This window comes from Capra hircus, chromosome 29 (genome assembly GCF_001704415.2).
Source record: "Capra hircus breed San Clemente chromosome 29, ASM170441v1, whole genome shotgun sequence".
Classification (NCBI taxonomy): domain Eukaryota; kingdom Metazoa; phylum Chordata; class Mammalia; order Artiodactyla; family Bovidae; genus Capra; species Capra hircus.
Genome location: NC_030836.1, coordinates 46,499,642 through 46,515,219, shown reverse-complemented (window position 1 = coordinate 46,515,219; position 15,578 = coordinate 46,499,642). Strand labels below are relative to the sequence as shown.

Here is a 15,578-nt window from a genome sequence, read left to right as displayed (position 1 = left end):
CCTGCAATGCAGGAGACAAGGATTCAATTCCTGGATCAGGAAGATCCCGTGGAGAAAGAAATGGCAACCCACTCCAGTATTCTTGCCTGGAAAGAATCCCCTGGACAGAGGAGCCTGGCGGGCTTCAGCCCAAAGGCTCCCAAAGAATTGGACATGACTGAGCACGCCCAGTCTGTGACAGGCTGACACACAGGAGTCAAGGTGTCAATTCTCAACACGACCTTGTCCTGACCTATTCCCCCCACTGTCTGAGAAACAAGCGTCTGTGAGTCATGGGCTGCAGCAGCAGCGTGCAGGCGAGCAAGGCCACAGGGAAGATGCAACGAGAGAATGGGTATTGCTAGCTTTATTATCCAGCCATCCAGACAGACAGACACCAGTCCCGTGGGCTCAGGAAGCGGCCTGCCTGGCCTGGTGCTGCTGGGCAAACCGCTGCATCCGCTCTTCGAGCTCCGGCCGGAAGTGTCGGATCAGGCCCTGGGGTGGGGGTGGGGGGTGCAGGGGGCGCTGTGTGAAGCAGGGTCTGAAAGCCCCGCCGGCCCCTGTGCCCAGGCACTCAGCCCCCGTGCCCCTCACGGGGCAGCATACCTGCACAGGCCAGGCGGCCCCGTCGCCCAGGGCGCAGATGGTGTGGCCCTCGATCTGCTTGCTGATCTCCCACAGGGAGTCGATCTCTGCCGGCCGGGCGTCTCCCCTCACAAAGCGGGCCATCACTTTGTTCATCCAGTCCACACCTGCGCCGGGGCAGCAAGAGACAGCCTGCTGACCCCTCCAGCCGGTGTGCAGGGGATGGAACTCGAGGGGTGCGGGTCATGGGGCGAGGGGGCTGAGAGAAGCCACAGCAGGCTGGGCATCCGCAGCGGCGTATTCAGGGTCCAGAGCCCAGGCCACCTGTGCCCCGTGCCTCCCCCAGGCCTGGCGTGAGCCACAGAGAAACCCCCAGCCTGGCCAGCGCGCCTACCCTCGCGGCACGGGGTGCACTGGCCACAGCTCTCGTGCTTGTAGAACTCGATGAGGCGGGCGATGGCTTTCACAATGTCTGTCTGCGGAGACAAGGGGCAGTGAGGAGGCGCCCGAGCCTGAGCCTGAGCCCCTGGTGGCACGCCCGCCCAATTCCAGCAGCGCTCTGACCACCTCCACCCACCCCAGGCATCCTGCGCTGCCAGGCTCCACGGCCGCTCCTCCGAGAGAAGCCTTGCCCCCCAGCCTCTCCCACCTCCCTGTATCTCGGGTGACAGGAATCGGAGAACTGATTCCTGACAGTTCTGTCAGAACTGATTCCAAGAACTGGCGGGTGTCTCCGAGAAGCCTGGGCCGGGTTACTAACCAGGCTGGCCTAAGGCACTGGGTGGGGAGCGTGGGCAGCCCTTCCTTACCGAGCGGTCCATGACGATCACGGCAGCTGTGCCCAGGCCCGTCTGCGCCTGTATCAGCGCGTCGAAGTCCATCAGCACCGTCTCACACACGGACTTGGGGATCAGCGGGGTGGACGAGCCGCCAGGGATCACAGCAAGGAGGTTGTCCCAGCCACCCGTGACACCCCCTGGGGCCCCAGCCAGGCCCCGAAAGGATGGATGGTCAGGGTGGGGGCCGGCACACCTGTCAGCCCCCTCCCCAGCCCAGGCCCCCGAGGCCCGCCCACCCTGCTGGCTGGCCCCAGGCCTCACCGGCATGCTTTTCAATCAGTTCCTTCAGCGGCACAGACATCTCCTCCTCCACAGTGCAGGGGTTGTTGACATGGCCAGAGATGTTGAACAGTTTGGTGCCTGAGTTGCGCTCTCGGCCGAAGCTGGCAAACCACGCACCCCCACGGCGGCAGATGGTAGGGGACACGGCCACTGTCTCCACATTGGCCACGGTTGTAGGGCAGCCAAACACTCCTGTGGGGAAGGAGGATGAGAACCTGGTGGATGTCACATCCCTGGGGGCTCGGTGGCAAAGAATCCACCTGCCAACGCAGGAGACGTGGCTTCAATCCCACACGCCAGGGGGGCAACTAAGCCTGTGCGCCACAGCTGCTGAGCCTGTTCCCCAGGGCCCAGGAGCTCCACCACTGAAGCCACACGCCCTAGAGCTTGTGCTCGGCAGCAACAGAGGCCATTGTGATGAGAAGCCCGGGCACCAGAACTAAAGAGTGGCCCCGTTTGCCACAAGGAGAGAAAAACCTACGCAGCAACGAAGACCCAGCACAGCCAAAAACAAATTTTGTTTTTAAAAAAGGAAACAAACCAGTGGCTGCTGCAGGTTGGGGACAGTTGACCCTGGAGGTGGCATCTGTCCAGGGTCTGCTTCTGGGGCAGAGAGCCCTGCTTCCACCCCTGTGTGATTCTCATCCCCTGGGAGCCCAATCCCAGCTGTGCTGCGTCTCCACCACCCTGCTCCAAGTTCCCGGGGGGTGGGAGCACAGCCGGGTGTGTGGCCTGTGCCCTGGGGCAGGGTGAGACTCCGGGGGCACTGGTGCAGCCGCTAGGTTGTCCCCACCTACTCTCGGTGTCAGGCCCCCCAGTGCAGAAGGGACTCAGAAATTCCCCAAGAATGATCAGTGGCGACCTGAAGCCAGATCCCAGATTCCACAGGACAAGGCCCGGGATGAGGCCAGGCGCCAGGTCGTACCCACGTCTGCAGGGAAGGGTGGCTTCAGGCGGGGCTTGCCCTGTTTGCCCTCGATGGACTCGATGAGTGCGGTCTCCTCCCCGCAGATGTAGGCCCCGGCCCCACGCACCACAAACACATCGAAATCGTAGCCGGAGCCGCAGGCATTCTTGCCAATCAGACCAGCCTCGTAGGCCTCTCGGATGGCTACCTGTGGGACAGGGGTGTACGGACAAGGTCCCCACGAGCCCAGGAACACTGCATGTGGGAGGGCGGGGTACAGGCCCAGGGAGCCCATCACCATAGTCCAGGGCCAAGCTCCCTCTGGACGCAGGCAGAAGACGTGCTGGGAGAAGGGTGGGGATGTTTACAATGTGTGTGCTGCTTGCGTAATAACATTTAACAAATTCTCCAACTATACGTATTTTTTAAAGACTTTAAGGAAATAATGAAAATTTCAGCAAGTAGTTTCTCTAGGTAGCCAGTCTATGGGAGATTTTTCTTTGGCGTGTGTGTGAATTCCTGTCTTTACAATGAGTGAGTACTACTTCTGAGTAGAGGAAAAGACCCTGGAGGCTGAGTTTTAAATATGTAATAACACACATAATGCTACCATGTGCCAGGTTATGAACCTAACAGAAAGGTGAGGCTCTGGCCCTGGACAATTACTACAGGCATCAGTGGGCTGAAAATTACTGACACGACCTCTTGACCCTTCAGGAAAAAAAACCCACGTGTTGAGTTCTCCAGCCTATCCCCACCCCAGGAGCTCTCCCCTACTCCAGGGAGACTTCCCAGGCTAAGGCTCTGGGACACAGAGCGAGACGGTGGCTTTGGGGTGCACGTCCCACTCAGGACACAGGCCAGCTCAAGGGATCCCCACCCTCCCAGCGTGACTCCAGATAGATCCCACATGAGAACCTAAGAAGAACTCTGCCTGGATTGGGGCATGTAAGTGCCCGCCCAGCACCTGGCCCTCCCCCTGCTCACCTGCAGATTGGAGGCCTCGTTGTAGAACTCCCCGCGGATGTAGATGTAGGCAGCGCGAGCGCCCATGGCCCGGCCCCCTACTAGGCAGCCTTCCACCAGCTTGTGGGGGTCGTGGCGGATGATCTCTCGGTCCTTGCAGGTGCCTGGCTCCCCCTCATCCGCATTCACTACCAGATACTTGGGCCTGCGGGGGCCAGCAGGTCAGTTGGGCTACAGGGCCACCAGGCTCAGGCCTTCAACCGTATTCCACCCCACTCCACCAGGAAACCTCAAAGAGGTTTTATCTGACAGCCAATCCTTCTCTGTCCTTGCAACAAGTCCCCAGGGCTCTGCTTGCTCACCAACAACGACGGGGAGCTCACCACCTAGTCCACACTGGTGCAGCTATGACCACAGGCAAGGTCTTGGTTCTACTCAGCCCAAAAGCCTCTCCCAGTGCTTTCTCAAGAGCCCAAATCTGGTTTTGGTCACAATGAGCATTCTGTGAACCTCCATCATATATCTGGAGCCAAAAGGAGGCAGAGCTGACATTTATCATTTACTTTCTACATGCAGATCAAAGGGCAGGCCAAAAGCTGCTAGGCACAGTATCTCTTTAATCCCTGCACAACACAATACACATTTACAGAACAGAATACTGTGGTTTAGAAAGGCCAGGAGATTGCCCAAAACTATATGATTAAATGGCAGAGCCAGGAATCGATCAATTAAGTCTGCTGGGTTAAACTCTTGTGTAGACTCTGCTGCCCTTCAAGACTCCCCTGAGGAAGACGATGGAACCGAGTCCCTGCTACTGGAGCTCTGGTAAGGTTTTCCCACTTTGTTCACTCTTGGTTTCCAAGGAAACAGCCCCAAGGCCCAGGTAAGTCCCAGCCGCCCCGAGGTGCAACTCCATTTCTGCCTGCCTATACACACCTGCCATCTGAGGGCTTATTCATGAAGCTCCATTTAAGGCCAGTGGGGAAGCCAGCACCTCCACGGCCCCGCAAGCCCGACGTCTTGACCTCACCCAGGATCCAGTCAGGTCCCTTCAGCAGAATCTCCTTCGTCTTGTACCAGTCACCTCGACTCTGGGCACCTTTAAGCCTGGACAGGGTGGGGAAGGCAGTGAGGAGGAGGCCCTGCCTGGGGACCCACCAGCCTAAGGGCACCATCTCACCTCCAGTCATGGCGGCCATACAGGTTGGTGAAGATCCGGTCTTCATCCTTCAGTGAGCCAAATGAGGTTTTCTTGGGCGCTGTCTGGGGACACAGAGAGTCAGTATGCCCAGCAGAGCTCTGGGATTATGAGGGGCCAGGCCAGGAGCTACAAATTTTTGGGTCCCCTAATTAAGGAGGGTTGGATTGGGAGGAGGGCAGGGGCCAAAGCTTCAGAACCCTTCGTAGGGTCATAACTACCATCACCACTTAGTAAGCACTTTCTGTTAGCAGGCACTAGCCTAAGCTTTTTATATCCAAGATCTCATTTCATTCTCATAACCCTGAGATAGGAATGATTTCCTCCATTTCACAGAAGAGGAAACAAGACTCAGAGCAAAATCAGCTTACAAAAGGCAAACAGCCTGAAGGAGCAGGTGGAATTTAATCAGGTCTGTCTGTGGCCAAAGCCCACACAGGATCCACAGCACAGACTACCGCCCTGAGCCCAGCGTGATGTCACGTCCATTTATTTACTTGTCTGGCTCTGCTGGACCAAACCTTAATTTGGCCAAAGTCTTGCTTATATGACTAAACTCTGCTGGAGGCAAAATGTGTTTTCTGAAGAAAGAGGAATGCTTCACTGGGGTTGGGAAACAAGATGATGGCGGGAGACCCGCTCGGGATAAAACTTGAGGAGAGATGGCTCTGGAATCCCACGAGACAGAGAGAACCACAGCTGAGGGCTAAGGGGACCTGGCTTCCAGACACCCAACTCCTTAAGGGCCAATACAGGGAGCAGAACTTTGAACGAGGAATGAGGAGGCGCACGGCCCTCTCCAAAGCTGTTTCTGCATCTGTAAAATGGGGTAATGACTCCTTCACGAGCTACAAGGTTGTAGCGAGGAAGGAATGAGAGAGACAAGGACGCTTTGCCACCTGCAAAATTTTCCGTTACGTCGCGCAGTTGTTAACTAAGGGGAAGCCAAGGAGCCGGAGGGCTAGGGGGCAGGGGAGAGTCAGCCTCCCGTTTGGGACCCGTCCCCTTCTACACCGGCAACCTTCCTGTCAGACGAGAGGCTTCTCCAGAAGGCACTACGGACCCAGGCATGGAGCGCGCAGACGCGACAGCGAGACCCGGCCCGCGAGCGCCCCTGGACGAGCCAGGTCGGGCCTCACCGTGTCGCCGCTGAATCGCACAGACACCCGCGCGGGGAGCGACCCGCCGAGCAGCCGCCGTGCCGCCAGCATCGCGGGGCGGGGCGGAGAGAAGCAAGCCGGTCACCGCCCGCTGTCACCTTCACAGCTCTGAGGCTCAGGACCCGGCACGACCGAGACGCTAGGCGGCGCACAGGAAGAACGTCACACGCGCCCTGACGCCGGGGCGCGCCCCAACTTCCCCGCGCTGCTCCCGCCCCGCCCTTGGCCCCGCCTCCTCGAGGGAGCGCGGAGGGCCGGAAGTGCTCTGTCTGGCGCTGAGGCTGCTGGGAGATGTAGTCCCGTGGGCCTCCCGACCGCCTTTCTCTTGCCGCGGGCCTGGCGTTTATTTACTGTCTTGCCCGCCAGCTCTGTTCTTTCGCATTTGCCTCCGGACTCTCAGCCTTTGAGGCAGCTATGCAGCTGCACCCTCCTGCCTGCCTTGTACGGCTCTAGCCCTGTCCCAGCCCTGCCAGACTGTGAATTTCCCCCCACCCACCGCGGGCACCCCTGGGCTCAGGGAAGTAGGGAGGCGGGGCAGGCGAGGGGTCTGGGGCAGAGTCTCCCAGAGGAGGGGTGTCTAGAGTTCTAGGTTGGGGTGAAGCCAAGAGGGTGGAGATGGTCATCGGGCGGTACATCCTCTCCCCGGTGCTGCTGCGCTCTCCGCACCATCTCTCCCGCGGCGCGGGTCAGGAGAGTTTGGCATTTGGCGCTGCTGCTCAAGATCCTGGCGTGGTCCCTGCTGCCTTGGCAACCTGGCCCTGGCCTGGATAGAAGGACTCTGCCCCTCCCGCGCAGGGTCTTCTGGCCCAGGCCACGTCACGCCCCCTTCTCCCCAGGACCTCTTGCGCTTGGGACTTTAGGGCCTTTCTGTCCCCAACACACATCCCCCCCCCACGCCCCCCTGCCCCGCCCACCACCAACACCACCAGGCTCCAGTGACCTGAGAAGGTCTTTTGATCTTTGCCTTCGCCTGAAGTCTCCGAAGCTTGATTAACTTTTTAATCAGTTTGTCAGTTCTCTGGAACGCTGTGGCTCTGAGTCCCAAGATGTCTGTTTGGGTCTTCTCTCCCCAGCTCCTCTATTCTCTTATCCTGTGGTCATCCTTTTTTTTTAAATTTATTTATTTATTTTGGCTGCACTGGGTCTTCCTTGCTGTGCACAGGCTTCCTCTAGTTGCAGCGAGCAGGGCTGTTCTCTAGTCGAGTGCTCAGACTTCCCCTTGTGGTGGCCTCTCTTGTTTTGGAGCAGGGGCTCTAGGGCACTCGGGGTTCAGTAGTTGTGGCTCACAGGTGCCTTAGTTGCCCCATGCATGTGGGATCTTCCTGGACCAGGGTCCCCTGCATTGGAAGGCGGATTCTGAACCACTGGACCACTAGGGAAGACCCATCCTTTCTTATCTCTCAAGAAATGTGCCATTTACAAAGTAATAGGCCCTTAATTTCTCATATATTTCCCACAGTAGCCCCGGATACTGTTAAGTCCATTTTCTCCACGAAGAAAAGGGAGGGCCATGGTGGTTTCATCTCTTGTCCAGGGGCGTGAAGCTGCTGCGTGTAGAGCTGGAAACCGACCCAGGCCATTCTTCCTTTGCAGAGCGCCCCAGACACAGCAGACACACAGACCAACTGGCACATGCGTGACAATCCTTGCCGGGTGTCAGTGGTGTTTCCAAAAGAAGAGGCAAGAGCTGGGGGCACCTTGTCTGAGGGCTCCCAGAGGGGTGGGGCAGCCCCAGGCCCAGGGCCCAGCAGTCCTGACTCCCACCCCCAGGCCCCCTCTCCCGGGCAGGAGAAGAGATTGTCCAGTCAGAGCTGGGGATTACACAGCTAATCCGGGGTTCAGACCCTAGTCCGTGGATCCCTCCCTCTGGGCTGGCAGAAGTGGGGCAGGATGGAGCCGGAGGGTGGGTTCTCTCCTCATCCCTGCCTAACTGGGTCAGGGGAACACACAGCCATGGGGAGAAGGCAGCTCGGGGATGCTGCAGATGGGAGGTGCTGGGCACGGGGTGATGGGAAAGTAAGAACAACGGGCAGGGCCCCCAGATCATCCCATGCCAGGCTCAATGCCAAGCACTTGCCATGTGTTATCTCCTTAATCCTCCCTCAACCCAGAGCATAGGAATGACAAGCCCCTGTTTTCAGAAGAGGACAGAGAGTATTAGCCATGCGGAGTGGCCTGCCTAGGACAGCACAGTGGCCAGAACTCGGCCTGAGGTCTCCTGATCCTTAGTCCCCACCCATCCAGAGCCCATGCGTGCCAGGCTCCACTAGGTATCACCTCCTCCAGGAAGCCCTCTTCTAAGGCATCCCAGACCCTGGCTCTCGGCTATCTCATCCTGCACCACTGTCTCCCCTGCCAGCCCCCAGGCCAGAAACTGGGAGGCATCCAGGATGCCTCGTTGTCCCCAGATCCACTGCATCCTGCCAGCCCTGCCTTCTGAGCACACCCCGTCCCCGTGCCTTCAGGGCCCACCCCATGGCCATGGCCCATCAGCTTTCATCTGGAATTTTGCAAAGCCTCCTTGAGGTCTCCCAGCCTCAAGTCTGTGCCCTGCGATCACTTCTTCGCACCATGGAACGAGCAGGACTGTTGTAAACCTGGGATCCGTCTTGCTCCTCCCCTGCCTGAGATCCCTCGTGGTTCCCCGTGTCCTCAGGAAGAAACCCAAGCCCCCAACTTAGAGCCCAACTCAGCTTGGCTGGCTCTGCCCATGCCAGCTGGCTTTGCACTGGGGAATCGGTCTTCCTCCCCTTCCTCCTCCGCCTCCTCCTCCCCAGAGGATCCCTTTGGATGTCACCTCCCAGGAAGCTTTTTTCCACCACTTCATACAACTCTTGCACAACTACTGCCATGGGACCAGCGTGACTACAGCTTGATCTGATCTACCCTCTTCTCCAACCCCCAGGACAGAGCTTCTCCCGGGAGGGGCTTACTCAATATTGTAATCTAATTTTATATTTGGAAAATGAAAAAACTAGATGCTTTTCCTTTGTTGGAAATTTAAGAAATACAAAATAGCAAAAAGAGAGTAGTAACAAGAGGAAGTTGTAACATGTTTTCAGGGGCTTCCCAGGTGGCGCTAGTGATAAAGAACTGCCTTCCTGGTCGGGAAGATCCCCTGGAGGAGGGCACGGCAACCCACTCTAGTATTCATGCCTGGAGAATCCCATGGACAGAGGAGCCTGGAGGGCATGGTCTGTAGAGTCGCCAACAGTCAGACATGATTGAAGCGACTTAGCATGCATGCCACGTGTTTTCATTGCCCTGACTTAGTCCCTATTAGTATTTTTGTTATTTTGGCTGTGCTGTGTAGCATGCAGAATCTTAATTCCCCCGCCAGAGATGGAACCTCTACCCACTGCAGTGGAAGTGTGGGGTCTTTACCTCTGGACCACCAGGGAAATTATTTTTGCTTCTTTCCACTGTTTTCTAGATGGTTAAAAAACATTTCACAGTAGCATATGAATATGTGCTAAGTCACTTCCGTCGTGTCCGACTCTGTGACCCCATGGACTATAGCCCGCTAGGCTCCTCTGTCTGTGGGATTCTCCAGGCAAGAATACTGGAGTGGGTTTCCAAGCCCTCCTCCAGGGAATCTTCCCAGCATATGAATATACTGACCCTTAAAAATTTAGACTTTAATAGAAAAAAACTAAAGTGCCTCTACCCCAGAGCCAAATACTATTTAATCCAATATTATCTTAAATCCTTTTTAAAAAAAAAGCAACTTTGTTTGTACATCATTTACCTGCAGAAAAATGAGTGTTTAGTGTTTTTTATTTGTAGAAACAATGTCTAACTATAACATGATCTTTCACCCTGCTTTTTCAATCAAAACTGTGTTTGAGAGTAGTCCATTTTACAAATAGATTTAGAAACCTAATTATCTACAGGTTACACCAGAGCATCAAGGTTAAAGACCTGGATTCAAAATCCTGCTTTCCCCCACTTACTTCCTGTGTAATTTTATGACCCATGCCTCTATTGGGAAATTAGGATCACATACATCCTAAAAGAGCACTGTTAGGGTTGAGGAAAGTAAATGAGCAGTGCCTGACACAACGCCCTAAGAATGTTCAGTTAAAGGCACTGGGTTAGATTAAATAGATTAATTCAGAAAATCCGTATCTTTACATTATTGAGTCTTCCCATCCAGCCATGTGATATGGTCTCATTTTTTTCAGATAACCTAGGTCCTTCACTAAGCATTTAGAATTTAAAAAAATTCCACACGTTGTAAAATACAGGAATTTTATGGGATGTTTTTGTGATCTCTGTTCTGATAACATTTTCTAATTGACTGTTGTTTGTAAACGCCATGCTCAGTCGCTTCAGTCGCGTCCAGCTCTTTGTGACCCCATGGACTGTAGCCTCCCAGGCTCCTGTGTCCATGGGATTTTTCAGGCAAGAATCCTGGAATGGGTAGCCATTTCCTCCCCCAGGGGATCTTCCTGACCCAGGGATTGAACTGGTATCTCCTGTGTCTCCTGCATCACAGGCAGATTTTTTTTACCATTGAGCCATGGATGCTTGAGTTTAGTACAGTGTTATTTTGCTGTAGTTGATTTCACATCTGGAACCCTTCATGGAATTCTCCGTAAGAAAGTTTGTCCACTGAAGCTCTTCTATTTTCTGCGCTGATGATTGTATTATTGAGAAATGATGAGTCTAGCATGTTCCTTTCTAATGTCAGGTTCTACTTTCTTTTCTTATTTCATCAACTAAGAGCTTCAGAATAAGATTGAATAGTGTAGTAGGCCACCTCATGCGAAGAGTTGACTCATTGGAAAAGACTCTGATGCTGGGAAAAATTGAGGGCAGGAGGAGAAGGGGACGACAGAGGATGAGATGGTTGGATGGCATCACTGACTCCAGGGACATGAGTTTGAGCAAGCTCAGGGAGATAGTGAAGGACAGGGAAGCCTGATGTGCTGCAGTCCATTGGGGTTGCAAAGAGTCAGACACAACTTAGCAGCTGAACAACAGAGCTTCCTTATATGGGGTGTAACTTTAATTGGAGTGGTAAAAGCTTAATATTGAAAGCTCAATTGCATTTGTTAGAATTTTTGTTTCTCCTTTTCACTTCATGTGCCTTTAGATTTCCTTAGACCAGCACATTTTAACTGGCAGCTCAGAAACAGAATTCCTGCTGTAAGTGTCTATTTCCCTCCTAATTAGTAATAGCTGCTCGTGACAATGAAAGCAGAGTGACTGCAGAAAAGAACCACCGATGCAGGTGCAAAAGGAGATGGAATTCTAAGCTGCTGCTGCTGCTGCTGCTAAGTTGCTTCAGTCGTGTCTGACTCTGTGTGACCCCGTAGACGGCAGCCCACCAGGCTCCCCCATCCCTGGGATTCTCCAGACAGGAGTACTGGATTGGGTTGCCATTTTCTTCTCCAATGCATGAAAGTGAAAAGTGAAAGTGAAGTCACTCAGTCGTGTCCGACTCCTAGCGACCCCATGGACTGCAGCCCACCAAGCTTCTCCATCCATGGGATTTTCCAGGCGAGAGTACTGGAGTGGGTTGCCATTGCCTCTTCTGGAATGCTAAGCAATAACACCTAAAAACCTTTCTAGATAAAGTTGAAGTCTGGAAATATTCACAACAGCATCAACCCTAGTCTTTTCTCCAACAGGCTTTATTGTCTTTTTCTGTCACAGGTCTGGATGCTTCCCTGGTGGCTCAGTGGTAAAGACCCCACCTGCGATGCAGGGAATGTGAGTCAGGAAGATCCCCTGGAGGAGGAAATGGCAACCCACTCCAGTGTTCTTGCCTGGGAAATCCCATGGACAGAGGAACCTGGCGTGCTACAGTCCATGGGGTCACCAAGGAGTCGGATATGACTTAGCGACTAAACAATCAATAGCGATAATCAGATCATCTTCTTCCCTAGTCAATCAGAGGTGTGACCTTGAACCTCCCAATGGCTTGCTTCCAAACCATGCAGTGGGTGGGAGGAGGGTGGGTCTGGGCAATAATATTTGGATTGCCCTATCAGATCTGGGCATGGTTTTGAAATAGAAACATCTATTTCTGCTTTATTGACTATGCCAAAGCCTTTGACTGAGTGGATCACAAGAAACTGCGGAAAATTCTGAAAGAGATGGGAATACCAGGCCACCTGATCTGCCTCTTGAGAAATCTGCATGCAGGTCAGGAAGCAACAGTTAGAACTGGACATGGAACAACAGACTGGTTCCAAATAGGAAAAGGAGTACGTCAAGGCTGTATATTGTCACCCTGCTTATTTAATTTATATGCAGAGTACATCATGAGAAACGCTGGACTGGAAGAAACACAAGCTGGAATCAAGATTGCCGGGATTAATATCAATCACTTCAGATATGCAGATGACACCACCCTTATGGCAGAAAGTGAAGAGGAGCTAAAAAGCCTCTTGATGAAAGTGAAAGAAGAGAGTGAAAAAGTTGGCGTAAAGCTCAACATTCAGAAAACAAAGATCATGGCATCCGGTCCCATCACTTCATGGCAGATAGATGGGGAAACAGTAGAAACAGTGTCAGACTTAATTTTTGGGGGCTCCAAAATCACTGCAGATGGTGACTGCAGCCATGAAATTAAAAGAGGCTTACTCCTTGGAAGAAAAGTTATGACCAACCTAGATAGCATATTCAAAAGCAGAGACATTACTTTGCCAACTAATGTCCATCTAGTCAAGGCTATGGTTTTTCCAGTAGTCATGTATGGATGTGAGAGTTGGACTGTGAAGAAGGCTGAGCGCCGAAGAATTGATGCTTTTGAACTGTGGTGTTGGAGAAGACTCTTGAGAGTCCCTTGGACTGCAAGGAGATCCAACCAGTTCAACCAGAAGGAGATCAGCCCTGGGATTTCTTTGGAAGGAATGATGCTAAAGTTGAAACTCCAGTACTTTGGCCACCTCGCGCAAAGTGTTGACTCATTGGAAAAAACTCTGATGCTGGGAGGGATTGGGGGCAGGAGGAGAAGGGGACGACAGAGGATGAGGTGGCTGGATGGCATCACTGACTTGATGGCCACGAGTCTGAGTGAACTCCGGGAGTTGGTGATGGACAGGGAGGCCTGGAGTGCTGCGATTCATGGGGTTGCAAAGAGTCGGAGACGACTGAGCGACTGAACTGAACTGAACTGACCAGATCTGGGCATGGTTTTGTTAGTTGCCCCAGGGCACCTTGGAAATGGATTTCTCCTCCAGTTAGGCAGGATTGTAAATGTCCTGAAGACTTTGGCCCATTTATTATTTGAAAACAAGCATGTGGTGTGGCCAAAAAAAAAGCTAAGTGTGACGATTGTCAAGACAGCCTGTTAGTATGAAGTTTGCTGAGGCTTTTGATAGAGACCTTGACTTACTTCCCTGGTGGCTCAGACGGTAAAGCATCTGTCTAAAATGTGAGAGACCTGGGTTCGATCCCTGGGTTGGGAAGGTTCCCTGGAGAAGGAAATGGCAACCCACTCCAGTACTCTTGCCTTGAAAATCCCATGGATGGAGGAGCTTGGTGCAGGCTACTATCCATGGGGTCTCAAAGAGTCGGCAAGACTGAGTGACTTCACTTTCACTTTCTTGATTGTATTAAGGCTCAGTTTCACTGAATGCTTCTTCTGCATCTGCGATGATCGTATTGTGTTTCTTCGGTCTTCTTAATTACATCAATCTTTTTTCTAATCTACTGAGTTATTTTTGACCTAAAAGGATGGCACAGTGAGGTCTCTAAGAGGACAGTTTGGATCTTCAGTTCTATCACCTACCAGCTGCCTGGCATCAGACAAGTTTCTTGACCTCTCTGTGCTTCCTGACTAGTTACCATGGTGACCTGCTTTAATCTCCGTGAAGTCCTTACGTTGGGGCCCCGAACATTGTAAGCGCTCTGTGTTTGCTGTTCTCATTTTTTATTATTCCAGGGACAAGGCTTTTGGTCATGCTGTCATATTTTTTCACTGGATAGATAGCTGTGGTGCACCCCTTTCCTCCTTTTCCTATACATTGCAGGATTTTTCTGAGGGTGACTTTTAAGTCATCATTTCCTGAAGCATCACTAGGACTCATTGTAAGGCCATCTGGAGCTGGGGCCTCTGCTTAGGGGTGAGCTGACCACTGTTTCCATTTCTTTTATGGCCATTTGTTTATTTCCTTGAGCCAGGTTTGAACACCTATATTTTAAAGAATGTTTTCTTCATGGATTGTCCCTTTTTCTAATATAAAATATTTCTCTGCTTTTAACAATTTTGCCTTGAGGTCTAGGGTCTCTGATATTACTATTGCTACCTAAGCTTTCTTTTTATTAGTATTTGGGGTTTTCTTTTCTTTCTTTCTTTTCTTTTTTTTGGCTGTGCTGTGTGGCATAAGGGATCTTAGTTCCCTGACCAGCGATAGAACCTGTTAGCCCTGCATTGGGAATACAGTCTTAGCCACTGGAACACCAGGGAAATCCCTGGGATTTTTTTGTTTTTATTTTCCATCTTTCTCTTGTTTTCGGGATGACTGTAAAAACAACCTATAATTAACTTTTCATTTTGTTTTACTTTAACCCAATGTCACTGCCTTTTAAAAAGAGTATGACCAAAAAAAATAAAAAAAAAAAAAAGTAAAGAGTATGACCTATTTACATTTATTGGTATTTCCACTGGAACATATATCTGCCATATTATATTATGTTTTCTATTTAGCATTCTTTCTCTTGATTTCTTTTTCATCTGTTTTCTGAACTTCTATTGAATTAATTGAGTTTTCTTTGTGCTACTCCATTCTTCCCCAGTATTGGTTTCAAAGTTATACATTTTATTTCTATTTTTAGTGGTTTCCCTTACATTTTTAACACTCAGATGGAAATTTCCTTTTCCAGCAAAACTATTCTAAACGTCTATCCTCCTGCTGAATTGAAACAAAAACAGGTGGTACTGTGTCTCTCTGTACTGATTTCTATCACAAATTCTGCATCCCTGTTTTCTGGGTTGGCCCTATTTATGACCTGGCAGGGAGGGCATTTCTGGCACCAGGCTTCATGCTCTTGGTGGAGACCTGGCCTCCGCCACTGAAGCCTCTCAGTCTTGTTCACCAGCACTGGCTGCAGACTGAAGATTTGGCCCCAGGCCCTGTGCATTCAGCTTGGCCGTGTTCCCGCTTCCTGGCTAAGTCACAAGGCTTCTGCTCCCACCCCAGGCCAGGGGTTCCTTCCTATTTCTTTCCTTCAAAGAGAGCCTTATTTCGAGTCTACACAGAATTCCCTTGTTCATTTCTGTGCGATTGGAATGTCACTACTAATGCTTTTTTTTTCCTTCTCTGTTTCTTTGACAGCGAAACGGTGCATCTTCGGTTCTACTCTTATATCTTCAACTGGATATCTCCCTATTTTTTTCCCACTAATTTAAACTTGAGAAAGTAAAGTCAACCAGCCTTCGCTGGTGAGGTACACTTAGGACACCGTGAGTGCAAACAGCGTAATTAATGGCTCATGTGACCCAGCCTCCCTCCCTGCTCTCCAGAGCAGAGCGCCCACACATGCCCTGCAGACCGTCTGGTCCTGGTGTGAGACCCTGTCGGCCTGCCAGGGTCTCAGGGTCCCTCTTTGGTTTATACTGGTCCTGAAGCCCTGGGGACCGTCTGCAGCCTCCACCAGGGAGCACCTGTGACATCTCAGTCCCAGGGATCAATACAGTCCCCTCA

The 15,578-nt window shown here is 52.1% G+C and overlaps 1 protein-coding gene across 1 annotated transcript; it reads right to left on the bottom strand.

The window, feature by feature from the left end:
- NDUFV1 (NADH:ubiquinone oxidoreductase core subunit V1) lies at positions 329-6,124 on the bottom strand. Its single transcript, XM_018043470.1, has 10 exons — positions 5,899-6,124; positions 4,742-4,824; positions 4,498-4,668; positions 3,583-3,766; positions 2,614-2,803; positions 1,668-1,880; positions 1,377-1,543; positions 962-1,043; positions 589-734; positions 329-477 (listed from the first exon to the last, which is right to left on the bottom strand). Exons 1-10 carry the CDS (start codon positions 5,968-5,970, stop codon positions 391-393), a joined length of 1,395 nt encoding a protein of 464 aa, XP_017898959.1. The 5' UTR covers positions 5,971-6,124; the 3' UTR covers positions 329-390.

Excerpts from the sequence above, each read along its gene's own strand:
- NDUFV1 (XM_018043470.1), bottom strand. The coding sequence starts at position 5,970 with ATGCTGGCGGCACGGCGGCTGCTCGGCGGGTCGCTCCCCGCGCGGGTG. Across the intron at positions 4,669-4,741 it reads TATGGCCGCCATGACTGGAG|GCTTAAAGGTGCCCAGAGTC; the intron begins GTGAGATGGTGC and ends CACCCTGTCCAG. Across the intron at positions 478-588 it reads GGGCCGCCTGGCCTGTGCAG|GGCCTGATCCGACACTTCCG; the intron begins GTATGCTGCCCC and ends CCCCCACCCCAG.